Here is a 14039-nt window from a genome sequence, read left to right on the forward strand (position 1 = left end):
AGAGCCAAAGTCTCCAGTAAATGAGAGAGAGATAGAAGGAAGTCAGATTTGCCTAATGAGCCCCTGCAGCCCCTCGAAGCCTTGGTGATTGTACTGAGCAATGTTTCACTTTCATCTTCAGATTCTTTGCAAATGGTGTATAGATGGCCTGCTAAGGATTCATGAGTTTTCTGAAATTGTATGCGAGATTCTGTGTGTATATATCTACTATGCATTTTTTTCCTCAGGTAGAGGGCTCATGACATTCATCACTCTGTCGAAGGAGCCATTGATTAAAATAAAAGCCTAAGAATTACTGCTCTAAAGGATCTGTGTGATGGATAACTAAATGAAAGCAATGAGAACCACACAAAGATTTAGGAAGAGCACACACCTATCTCTGTGGCCAAATATTTCTCTGGCCCTACGCTAACATCAACATAGAAATCTCTAGCACGGAGTGGGCCACGAAGAGCTAGGGCACAGCTAGGGGCCATGACTGGCTGGACACTAGAGGAACAGATGAGCTACACAGAGAAAAGGGTGCCAGAAATCCACAGGGCAATGAACCACTGAGGCTTCGTACCTATCTGGTGGTGGCTGCTACATACATACATGCCTGAACGGAATTAAGGGACTTCAAGCTGCCCCCTGTTCATAAGAGCAGGCACGTAAAAAGAGAAGGAACTCACCTCTCAGCGATATTTTTTGCAGACTGGAGAAACCGTGCCTGGTCATTTTCTTTCAGGATATGTTCAGCTTGGTTGATGAGGACTGTTGACCGTTCAAGACACTGGCGGCAATTAGCAACCTGCTGTGCCAACTTTCTCAGCTTCATTACCTTCAAGGAATGAGCCAAAGAAAAATGAGATTAAATATCCAGGGCTTAATTAAAAACTATAAAACAACACGAAGGAGATTTGCTGCGGTGATTCCAAAAATAAGGCCTATTGATGTCCCAAGGTCCCTGTACTTACCACTCACCTCCTCACCCTACCCTCTACGTCTGTCTTGCCAGCCCCTCCTCCCACCTCCAGCCCACTTACCCACATTGCTTATACACCCAGTCATATACTGTAGATCATCGGCCTCCACCTTTTTATTGGTAACATTAATTTTTCTGATTATAAAAGCAATGCATGCTCACCATAGAATATTTTGAAAATAATAAAAGTATAAAAAGAAACCCCAGCACCCAGAGATCACCACTGTTTACATTTTATTGTCAATAGCTTTTCACATACGAGTTTAATAAAAAGTAACTCTTTGTTCTTTATGAGTATCTACATTTCTGTGTATATATTTCTCTATGTATCTGTATGCATACCTGTGTGTTCACAGGCCTGGGGTCACAGAAATTTCAACTCCTGTGTTAGCTGGACCCAACCATCAAGCATGGCACAAAGTACTGATTATCACTCCAGACTCTCATAACTCCTCACATTGTATACACAACATGAACTTATTATAATCACTACACTGACCGGCAGACCAATAAGCCTAAAACCATAGAGATGCACGGAGGCTCACACCTGACCTTGACCGTGCTTCTTCAATTCCCAAGCTAAAAACCTGAACGTCTTCTCTTTCCCCTTCATCTTTGTAGCTAATCAGTTAATGATTCTCATCATTTCCTTTCTAGTAGTGCCTGTTATGTTCTTCCTTTCCATTTGTGCTGGTGCTTCCCTAGTTTAGGTCTTCATCAACTCATACCAAAAACCATTCCATGGGGTGCCTGGGTGGCTAGTTGGTTAAGCATCTGACTGCAGCTCAGGTAATGATCTCACGGTCTATGAGTTCAAGCCCCATGTCAGGCTCTGCACTGACAGCTCAGAGCCAGGAGCCTGCTTCGGATTCTGTGTCTCCCTCTCTCTCTGCCCCTCCCCCACTCACTCTGTCTCAAAAATAAATAAGCATTAAGAAGTTAAAAAAGAAACACTCCATAAGCCTCTTAACTTGCTTCTCTGACTTCAGTATCATCCTGTTCTGATCTATTCTGCATACCTCTGCCATATTGATCAGTCTTCTCCCTTCCTAAGAAACTAAAATGGTTTCCCAATGCCTTTTAGATTAAGCCCAAAGTCCTTATATTAGCATGCCTGGTCCTTCCATAATTCTGACCCTCATTTCCACCATTACTTTTTTTCTTTTTTCTTTTCAGGTTGACTTATAACACATTCAGTAAAGCACCCACCTCTGAAGTGTAAAACTCAATGATTTTTTTTTTTTTGTATATACAAACACCCATGTAACCACCAACCTGGCCAAGATATAGAACATTTCCAACACCCCAGAACTGCCATCATTTTTATTGGATTCATCGCACGAGGTCAAACATTGCTTCTTCTTTGCCTCCCTCCCTACCACCTCCTTTCTTCTTATTTTTGCGATCCATGTTCACCCTGGAATAATCAGGAGGAAACTCTGACATTTGTAAAGTCAACTCTGCCTTGGCCTCACTGAAGCGGCTGTGCATTACCTTGGTCTCTTTGATTTTGACAGCAATCATTTGCTTCCTCTGCTGGATGATCTCTACCAACTCGTCACATTCTTCCATAAGTTTTGCCTCATGCATAGCAGTATTCACCTGCCAAGAAAGTCCAGAATATTACACAGTGATTGCTGCCTTTGTCCCCTGCTGCCTCTCAAAGGTTCGGATTGACAGCTAAGCATGCACAACTTCTTCCATACCTCCCTCATAAGATCCAGTCCTAGAAGAAGGGTAGAGATGATGATATTAATGATGCAAGGGCATTGAAGCACCACAGATAGGAAACTCTCCAGCCTCTGGTAGATCATGATGGTTAATGGAAGGCTGGGCAGAAGGACAGATGAGATGGGGGCATGTTATTCCCACTGTGCAACTCCCTTTACCCCAGCACCCTGTTCTCCTGCTGTTCTTTTGAAAAGACGATAAGGAGATTTAAGTATGTCAGGAAAAGAGGATCCCTCTCCACAGGCACAATAATATTGAGATAACATCGCAACAATTGATTTCTACCATCCTAAAACAATGGTTTCGATTTTCCTTGTTCCCTTCTAATTCTAAAATGTATGAATGAGGGGTGCCTGGGTGGCTCAGTTGGTTAAGTGTCCAGCTTTGGTTCAGGTCACGATCTCACAGTTCGTGGGTTCGAGCCCTGCATCAAGCTCTGTGCTGACAACTCAGAGCCAGGAGCATGCTTCAGGTTCTGTGTCTCCCTCTCTCTCTGCCCCTCTTCTGCTCTTGCTCTGTCTCTCCTTCAAAAGTAAATAAACATTAAAAAGAAAAAAATTTAAAACATATGACTGTGCAGCTATAACTTCACATCAGAGAAATGCATGTGTAGCTATATTTTCACATCGTTGCCATCATGTGTTAGTAGATACCTCTCACCTTAGGCTGTCCAGTATCTGAATACCTCTTCTATTTTGGAATACTGGCTACATCAAAATATCTCCACTGCAAAGTCAGAGTGGGGTTGTAAAAAAGAAAAGCCACCGTTTTTCATTGTCTTTCTGTATCCTGATTTCTCCTTTCTCCCATCTCTACTACTATTGACATTAGATGATAGGAAGTGCCCAGCAGGGCTAAACTGAGAGCGGGCATCTCTGGGTTGCCCAAGTAGAAAAGCAAAGGAAGGGGAACGGACTTATGTCATTTAAGCACCTAATGTTCCAATGCTTTATAGATGCATTATTTCGTGTAATTATCATAAGCACTTTATAATATAGGAGCCACCTTTATTCCCATTCCACAGATGGAGAAACTGAAGCTTGGGCAACGTGAGTAACTTGCTAGTCATTGGTAACACCAGAATTCAGACCGAGTTCTGTCAAGTGAAACCCCTGGCCTGGCTGGCTGGGTGGACAAGGCTCAGTTCCATGTGAGCAGCACACAGAGCAGTCACACAGGGAAACACAATCATTCCAAGAGTCTACTCAAGGATCCTTTACCTACTCCAAACCTGGCAAAATGCCTGTCGCTGGACCCTGCTGCCTCCTCTCTTGCCCTCGAAGGTCCCCACTGGCCAATTTTTGGTTGCTTACTTAACTGAAATAAAATACGCTGGTGGTATTTCAACCTTATTTAATTTTATTTCCACTTTCCAGAGGGAATGCCATAATGAGAGCTTCCATGTATTGGGAATAAACAGTCCCACTCCGGCCATTGTAATTTTTTTTTTCTCAGACTCCTCACCCCTTCCCTAAATTGGATCTACATTTCCAAGGCAGATATGTCACCCTTGCAAGAAACTCCCACTCATGTGAGAACAGGAGATTCATCTAGTGCGCCCTGGATCCATGCTTAGAGTATCTGTCAACTTTAGTTCCCATTTATAATTTCCTTTTGAACCTGCTGATGATGTAGGACACAATGGTGTAGTGCCTTGTTTCTTTATAATTTAGCCCTTGGGCCAACATAACACTCAATATATGCTAGGCACTACCTCAATCAGTTTACATACACTTGCTCTCTCAATCATCAAAACAATCCTCTGAGGCAGGTACCAGCAGCCACATTTCATAGATGGGAAAACTGAGAACAGAGATACTCAGTGACTCACTCCAGGTCACACACCTAGTAAGTGGCAGAGATGGGATTTGGACCCAGGCAGTCTGACACTATAGTCCATACCTTTCAAACCATCACACTAGACTGCCTCCCCAGGCTAATGTAACAAAATTCCTGTCCATTTTCTGACAACCATCACCTCTTTTGCTCCATCCATCTTTTAAAAAAAAAATATTTTAATGTTTATTTGTTTTTGAGAGAGAGAGAGAGAGAGAGCGCGCGCGTGGGGGAAGGGCAGAGAGAGAGGGAGACACAGAATCTGAAGCAGGCTCCAGGCCCTGAGCTGTCCGCACAGAGCCTGATGAGGGACTCGAACCCACAAGCTACGAGATCATGACCTGTGCCGAAGTTGGACGCTTAACCAACTGAGCCACGCAGGTGCCCCCATCTTTATTCTGTTATCCCATTCTCTTTAGTCACTCCAGATCACTTGTTGTTCCCCTAGGTGCCACACACCCTGTGCCTTTCCTCGAGACTTCATTCACTCGGAAATTCATTTCCCTATTGGTTTATTGAACAAACATCCACTGATATTTCCAGGCCTTGCTCCAAAATCATCACTTCTGCAACTTTTTCTCATCTGCTTGGACCAAATGCATCCCCTATTTATACTACCATAGCACTGTATATATAATTCAATTATACCATTTACTACCTTATACTGTAGGAATTTGTTAGTCTGTCGTCCCCACTCAAACATAAGTTCTGGAGGCCAGGGATAGTGTCTTATCTGACTGCATCTCTAACATAGTGACTGGCATACAGTAGATGTCCAGTAAATATTTGTTGTATTGAATCGAATGGGGGTAGGGAGTAGCTCACTGCTTGCTAGACATGTCTACTTGGTTACTTAAGTTACCCTAAATTCAGTATATCTAAAAACAAACTCATCATCTTCCCTCTACATCTGGCTTCCACCTCTGATTTATTTTCTTTCTTTCTTTCTTTCTTTCTTTCTTTCTTTCTTTCTTTCTTTTTCTTTCTTTCATTTTTGCTAATGCTATTATCATTACTGGAGTTACTCAGGTTGGCTTACTTCTGACTTCTACTTCTCTCTCAGCCCCCACATAAATTCACAGCAGTACTAAAGTCCTACTCTTTCTTTTCTTTTCAAACTCACTGAATTTATTCTGGCAATAAAATGAGGCTCTGAGCCAAGGAATCAATAAGCTGAAGCCCTTATCACCCTTTTGGACTGTTACTGTAAAAGCTTTATTAATTCATTCCCCACCTTCAGGATCTTTCCTTTGCCACCCACCCTCATAACCCATCCTATACATACCCTGAAATCAGGAAAAATCATCACCATCTTCATCATCAAACATGTATGAAGCATCTTTTGTGTGTAATACATTACATTCAGGCCCTGCGTTCAATAAACTTGCAATATTTAATTTTTTTTTTCTGAGAGAGAGAGTGCAAGTGGGGAAGGGCCAGAGAGAGAGGGAGACAGAGGATATGAAGTGGGCTTTGCACTGACAGGATGACAGCAGCAAGCCCGATGCAGGGCTTGAACTCACAAACTGTGAGATTAAGGCCATGAGCCGAAATTGGACATTCAACCGATTGAGCCACCCAGGTGGCCCAATAAATTTGCAATCTGAACAGGGAAAAGCCACATGCATATAAAACAAACAAGTTAAGGTAGCATACCAATGAGTGATGTAGAATATAATCTACAGAAATTGAAGGGAAAGATTGCTCTCAGGGGGAAGTGTAGAAAAGATGCCTGAATGCAGTGGGACTTGAGACTTAAAGATGGATAGGACTTAGATTTTAAAGGTAAAAAGGAGAGAAATCTTGAGCCAAGATAACAAAATTGAACCTTATTCATTAGACAACATGGTATCTTTGAAAAATATTTTTTGGGGGAGGAGGGTAGGATGGTGAGAGAATGACTTTTTAAAATACGCATATTTTGGGGGGAGTGCCTGGGTGGCTCAGTGGGTTAAGTGTCTGACTCTTGATTTCAGCTCAGGTCATGATCTCCTGGTTCATGGGATTGAGCCCTGCATCAGGCACTGTGTTGACAGTGCAGAGCCTGCTTGGGATTCTCTCTCCCTCTCTCTTTGCCCCTCTCCTGCATGCATGTACACAAACTCTCTCCCTCTCTCCCTCTCAAAATAAACTTAAAAAAATAAAAATAAAAAAATACACATTTTTAAATTGAAGTATAGTGGGCACACAATGTTACATTAGTTTCAGGTGTACAACACAGTGATTCAACAACTCTATATGTCATGCTGTGCTCACCATAAGTGTCGCTACTGTCCATCACCATTCAACACTATTACGATATCATTGACTATATTCCCTATGCTGTACCTTTCATCCTCTGTGACTTATCCATTCCATAACTGGAAGCCTGTACCCCCCCCCCGCACCCCCTTTCACCCATTTTGTCTATACCCCCCATCCCCTCCTCTGGCAACCATCAAGTTAACTTTTTCTTAAGAAAGATGACCTGGGATTGATTTGATTGGGGGTAATGGTAAGCTGGGGGAGCAATTTAGGAAATGATTTTGATGTGAACAGGGTCTAGCCAAAGAGGGTAACAGGAATCGAAAGGAAAGGTCAAATATGAGAAGCACTCCCTCGCTTGCAAAACTTCAATTAGACAGCAAGTTCCTTGAGGAAAGTTTATATGTCACTTTGTTTTTCCTGCTGTAACAGGCACAATGCCTTACACACAACATTTACTGATTGACTTAGTAAAATGAAAAATCAGAATAAGAATGACAAACATTAGAAAATGTACTATGGTAAACACATTTTGTACAGAAAATGTAGATTGAAGTGAGGGAGCTAGGGTGCGGTTTGGACAGTTGCAGTGGGCAAAATAAAACAGCCAGGCACAGGTAGCAGAAATTTGGCTGAAGAGGCAAAATCCCAAACGAAAGGTAAAGCAGTGACATTAAAATTTTTCCATGTCAAGAAGCAGCCCAAAAGAGCAGGTTCCTTGAATGTTTTCCGAACAGGAAATACTCCAGGGTAAAACTGTCTTCATGATGTGAATAAAACATCTCAAATTGCTTGGAAGGTACTTGAAAGCCCTGGTATTTTCCCTGTCTGCAGTTTTCCTTGAAAATGCACTGACATATTTACTTGTTTATTAACCCTTAGTTGAAAACAACCAGGCTTATCTTAATAAGCACTTTGGTTGGTTGGTGGACTGGCAGGCTGGTCTGTTGGTGGGAGATTCCACATCTTTATTTGGCCTTTGCTCTTTGGTTTGGGTTAGTGGGTTTGACAGGCTTTTCATCTGTGGAAAAATCTATCCTCTCTGAAAACACCATTAGAGTAATCTTGGAAACCTGCTTGTATAAATCTCTCCACCCCCCAAAAAGGGCAACTTTTGCAGGGGCATGGAGGAATTTCTGATGTTTAAGACCAACTCTCAGCAGGAGTCTTCTAAGGCCCAAGCCTTAGGGAACACAGGCCTCCCTATTAGGTCACCAGGTCTGCTTCCTGCTCTGTGCTCTTTTCTTTCTTCCAAAAGGCAGCAAGAATTTGACTTGCACGTTTTTATCCAACTGCCCATCTACTGTTTCCCAAAGCTCCTTCCTATCTCCCAGCCCACAGATTAAACCCACAGTCAGACCTAGTCTTCCCCAATCTCCACCCTTCCCTGACACAAACACACATGTCCCATTAGAAGGACTCTAATGCTGGTCACTACAAGGAAATAAATATGTGGGAGTTCAAAAAAGCCACACGTTGCAAAGGCTTAAAAGAGGGCACAAAAAGTTATTTTGGCAATTGTTTCTATTCTGTATTGAAATGTAAATGGACTAGACTTTTTTACCCTGAGTTTCTTTCAGCGAGCTTATTTGATAGTTTTCTTGGGCCATCTCCCACACGCTTGTTCTATAGGTCTTTTATTCTTGGGTTCAAAGTGCATCAGCCTTCCCTCCACCCATCCCCATGAGAAACTTCCTCACTCACACACTCTCCTCAGCTCAGTCACATCCATCAGTCATGTGGACCACTGCACAAGAGTTCAGAAGGAGCTGGGATTTCCTGTTCAGGTGGAACAGCATGTATGAAGTAGTGGATGAGCCCTATACCCAGATTCAGGTGAAATTCATTTATGTGGTAATAGCACACTGGGTTGGCATCTTCATCTCAGGTCCTCCACTCTACAGTCAATGTCATCCTAGTTCATTCCCTGAAATCTTCTGCCCAAATAGATCTCCCCACAAGAAGATTTTGAAATGCCAGCAATAAGATCGTTGGGGGAAGTTTTTATCAGCAAACATTTATTGAGGGCCCACACTGTGTACAAGACACTATGTGGGTTCCCGTGTGGGACAGAATGATGCAAAAGACTTCAGCTTCTGCCTTCAAGGTACTTACAGTCTAGTGGAGAAGATGAGTGTGAATCAAACTAATTACAATTCAAGAAGAGCAGAACAAGCAATATAGCAGAATACAAACAAAGCTCTTCAAGGGCACAGAGAAGAGAAAACGAAGTTTGCCTGTGGCAAAGGACAATCAGGGGATTAGAGAAGGTTTCATGTAGCTGAGCTGGTCCTGAAGGATGAGCAAGACTTGGGCGCACAGAAATGAGGTTTAAAGAGAGAATTCTAGGCCAAGAGAAGGATATGAATAGCATGAACAAAAGCACAGGCGGGAACGTAGAGGATGTTTGGATAAAGCAGATCAGCCTGACAGGTGCAAGGGAGGGAAATAAGGCTAGAAACGGAGGTTGCAGATATATTATGGAGAGCTGCGCTGTCATTCTGAGCCTTCAGGTGTACCTGGATAAAATTTCAGGATCTTAAGACTGTAGCAACATCTTAACCATCGTTAGCTAACACATTAATTGAGAACAAGGTGGAGAGGAAAGGCAGGCACAGTACTCAAGGAAGTGGGAAGGCACAGCAAATTTCTCACTCCCCACTATCGCCCAGGGCAGCTCAGGTGACCACCAACCCCACCTTCTCAGACTCCACAACATCAGAGAAAAGTGGCTGAGGCAGGCTGCCTTCAGTCTGCAAAGTCACGTTCTGTGCAAAGGAAATGAGAAGGAAGAGTGAGAGGTACATTGGCCGTCTGATGGATTATCAAGGAGTTGTTATGAACAGCTTTGTCACCTTACTGTGCTGCAAAGAATTCATTACTCTCTTAAAATGATGCATTCAAGAAAATGCAATGTTCTCTGTTTCTAGGAGTTCAGCTTTATTAGATTCCCTGATTATAGTTAACAAGACTGTATTGTATGCTTGAAAACTGCTAAGAGAATAGATCCTTAATGCTCTCACCACACAGACTAAAAGACAACTATGAGAGGTGGTGGATGTGTTAACTAACTTTATTGTGGTAATCATTTTGTAATCTACATGTATATCAAATCATCCATCATACATCTTAAATTTTCGTAATATTATATGTCAATTACATCTCAATAAACATGGGAAAAAATAAGAGGCCACAATGTTTATGAAGCAGATATGGCACCTACGATGGCAGCATCTAAGCTAAGGTGCCTTTTAAAATTGATTTATTTACTTTTGAGAGAGACAGAGACAGCGTAAGTGGGAATGGGACAGAGACAGAGGGAGAGAGAGAGAGAGAGAGAGAGAGAGAGAGAGAGAATCCCAAGCAGGCTCCACACTGCCAGGTCAGAGTCAGCCATAGGGCTTTAACTCATGAAACTGAGATCATGACCTGCACCAAAACCAAGAGTTGGACGCTTAACAGACTGAGCTACCCAGGCACCCTAAGCTATTAATCCAGATCACACTAGGTCAATATCACACACACTCACACACGCGCATGCGCACACACACACACACACACACACACACAACCACCACCACCACCACCCCAGAGCCCTTGTATCAGGAAGGCTCAAAAGTATAAAAGGAAGAAGACAAGACCATCTTTTCTTGTTTTCTAAAGCAAAACAACACAATATTTCAAAGATGGTCCTGACAGCTTTACATAAAAATAGGAAAAATGAAATAGGTCTGTTTTTCAAATGGATTTTATCTGTTTCTTTAGGCTTGGGGGGAGGGTGATCACTTAAAGTTCTGGTGGATATGCAAAATTATTAATAGGATTTTTAGTCCCCTGTGCTGGAGTAGCTACAGCTTAGGAGGAAAAAAATTACTGAGGCAGAGTTAAGCAACCTTCTGCCTCAGTGCCCAAGTTAATTTTTTTGGCAGAGGAGTGGGTGAGGGGTTTATAGCGGTAAAGGTGGGTGGGGGTGTGGGACTATTGAAGTTAGAAACGGAGTGTACATTGGGGGAAGGTGGCAGCCAGGCCATTTCCAGAAGTGTAAGAATCCTAATATGTTGCACTCAGGGATCCATGCTATGGGAGGCCTCTTGACAGACAGACAGTGACTGGCAGACACATTTCCTGCAATGCAACAGGCACTGTTCAAATTGCTTCGTATATTTTAACTCATTTATGTATCCTATTAACCCTCTGAACTTGGCATTATTATCATTGCCATTCTACAGAAGAAAGTGCGAAACGTAGAGGTTATGTGACTTGCCCAAGATCATACAACTAGCACACGGCAGAGCCAGGATTTACACCCAGGCAGTCTGGCTCTTGTCCACGATCTAACCGTTGTGTGTGTGTGTGTGTGTGTGTGTGTGTGTGTGTGTGTGTCCATATGTGTGTGTGTGAGAGAGAGAGAGGCAGAGACAGAGAGACTATGCTCACATAGTTCTTTTCATCTCAGAATTGGCTCCCAAGATAATCACATTCTTTAGACGTGAGCATTGCAAATATTTTGTAGAATTACTTCCTGACTTTTGAAAAAATATATAGGATAAAAATGTATACAATGAAACATTTAGAAAATATGCATCATGCACACACATACATATGGACACACACGCACAAATTCCGTGTTTATTTTACTCTGAGTGTAACTAACAACAATACTAGCAACAGAAGGAGTTTGTTCCATATACATGACATAGGAATGACCCTGTGCCATGTGGCAATTCTGTGTTAGTTTTAAAGGCCTTTCTCCTCAGGTATCAGACCTCCAAGCCTTTGTAGTATTAAGATTAGTTACTTTCTGCAGCACCTGGGTGGCTCAGTCGGTTAAGCATCTGACTTCAGCTCAGGTCATGATCTCACGGTTCTTGAGTTAGAGCTCCACGTCAGGCTCTGTGCTGACAGCTTGGAACCTGGAGACTGCTTCAGATTCTGTTTCTCTCTCTCTCTCACTCGCTCTCGCTCTCTCTTGCTCTCTCTTGCTCTGCCTCTACCCCGCTGACACACACTCTCTCTCTCTCTCTCAAAAATAAATATTAAAATAACTTCTAAGATTAGTTACTTTCAAACCCATATTCTCTTTCCACACAAGGGAACTGTTTAGAACATGCAAGGAAACAAGTGAGACAGGAATAATCTAGGCTTGTACCTGGTATGCTACTTGTACAGCTAGAAGCTAGAAGTCCTCTATGAAATAAGGTAGAAACCTCCGTTTTATCTCTTCAGAACCACAGAATTGTTAGATATGGAAAAGACTGAAGAAATCATAGGTTCCTAGCCCCTCACTCACAGATAGAAATTTGAGTCCTAGAGAGAAGGGCTTACCTAATATCATTCTACCAATCAATGACAGAGCAAGGCTGAAGCCATATCTTTCGTGTTCTTTTCACTCTGTGAAGCACAGAACTTGCTTCTAAACTACTCTGAAGACCTAAAACTCTAGATTCCACCATAGAAATATGAACACTTATGTCTACAGAAAAAAGTACATGAAAGTTCATTAACACCTTATTTTATTATTATTTGTTTTTAGTTTTTAAGTAAGCTTCACACCCAGCATGGAACCCAGTGCGGGCTTGAACTCACGACCCTGAGATCAAGACCTGGGCTGAGATAGAGTCAGATGCTTAACCAAATGAGCCACCCAGGTATCCCCATAACACTTTTATAAGTATGAGCCAAAAACTGGAAAAAGCTGAAATGCTCTTCCAGCATTTATACATTCCAGTGGGGGCATGTATAAACAAATTGTAGAACACTGGCAATAAAAAAAATTGGAAAACTATTGATACACACAACAACTTGAATGGATCTCAGGGGCATTTTGATTAGTGACATAAGCGGATCATAGTATGTTATACACTTCATGTTCCCATGTACATAACATTCCAGAAATTATAGTGAAGAAGAACAGATCAGGGGTTGCCAGGGGGGCAAATGTGACTATAAAAAGGTAGCACAAATTAGTTTCTTGGGGGTGATGAAACTGTTGGTCTAAGTATGATGGTGATTACACAACTCTATACATGTGATAAAGTTCACAGCATTATGAGCCCTCCCCTGCCGCCACAAGGTTGAGGGCATGTAAACCCAGGTGAAATTTGAATGAGGTCTGTAGTTTGCTTGGTAGAATATTACACCAGTGATCCTTTCCTGGTTATGGTAGTTATGAGATTATGTAAATGTTAACAATGGGGAAGAGTAGGTGAATCCTTTGTGGGAACTCTCCATATTATTTTAGCAACTTCTATGTGAAGTTAAAACTTATTTCAAAATTTAAAAGAATAAAAGAAAGAAATAAAACTCTAGAAGTCCCATAATGTTTTAGACAGATCTGATGAACCAACATTTATATGGTTTTCTGAAGTTATAACTATGTTTTAAGCAGGCCTGATGAACCAACATCTATGTATTTTTCGGAGTTATGACTAATATGTATCCAGATGCTCAAGTGGCATCTCATCTCACACCCCACTCTATACCTTAGTCTACTTTTTCCAATTTTATTAATAAATAATTGACATACATCACTGTAGAAGTTTAAGGCATACCAGCACTATGTTTTGATTTACATATATTGTAAAATATATGTAATTATCCCAATAGGTTCAGCTAACATCCATGTTTTCATTTAGATAGAATAACAAGAAAAGGAAAAAATTGTCTTCTTGTAATGAAAATTCATAGGATTTACTCTCTTTACCTTCCTATACATCACACAGCAGTGTTAGCTCTAGTCATCATGTTGTACATCACATTCTTAGTACTTATTTATAACTGGAAGCGTGTACATTTTGACCACCTTCCTCCAATTTCTACTGCCCTCACCCCCTGTCTCTGGTAACCACAATTCTGATCTCTTTTTCTGGAAGTTTGGGGTTTTACTTTAAGTTTATTTATTTTTAGAGAGAGAGAGAAAACATTAATGGGGGAGGGGCTAAGGGAGAGGGAGAGAATCCCAAGCAGTCTCCAAGCTGTCAGCACAGAGCCCAACACAGGGCTCGAACCCACAAACTGTGAGATCATGACCTGAGCTGAAGTAGGAGGCTTAATTGACTGAGCCACCCAGATGCTCCATTTTGGGTTTTTTTTTAGATTCCATTTGTGAGATTATATAGTGTTTGTTTTTCTCTAACTTATTTCACTAGCATAATGCCTTCAAGGTCCATCTGTGTTGTCACAAATGGCAGGATTTCCTTGGTTTTTATGGCTGAATAATATTCTATTGTATTATATACCACAACTTCTTTATCCATTCATACAT

General features: G+C 41.7%; 1 protein-coding gene across 3 annotated transcripts in view; it reads right to left on the reverse strand.

Annotated features, from left to right (window-relative positions):
* MID2 (midline 2) overlaps positions 1-14039 on the reverse strand; it is a 138985-nt gene that overhangs the window by 27791 nt on the left and 97155 nt on the right. For all 3 annotated transcript variants that reach the window (XM_040468460.1, XM_040468462.1, XM_040468461.1), the window contains 2 exons: positions 2459-2566; positions 672-820 (listed from right to left, as the gene is read on the reverse strand). In XM_040468460.1, coding sequence (XP_040324394.1) covers positions 672-820; positions 2459-2566 — 257 coding nt within the window. The remainder of the gene's footprint in view (positions 1-671; positions 821-2458; positions 2567-14039) is intronic.

Source organism: Herpailurus yagouaroundi, unplaced genomic scaffold (assembly GCF_014898765.1).
Source record: "Herpailurus yagouaroundi ecotype Mexico unplaced genomic scaffold, PumYag 67700, whole genome shotgun sequence".
NCBI classification, from domain to species: domain Eukaryota; kingdom Metazoa; phylum Chordata; class Mammalia; order Carnivora; family Felidae; genus Herpailurus; species Herpailurus yagouaroundi.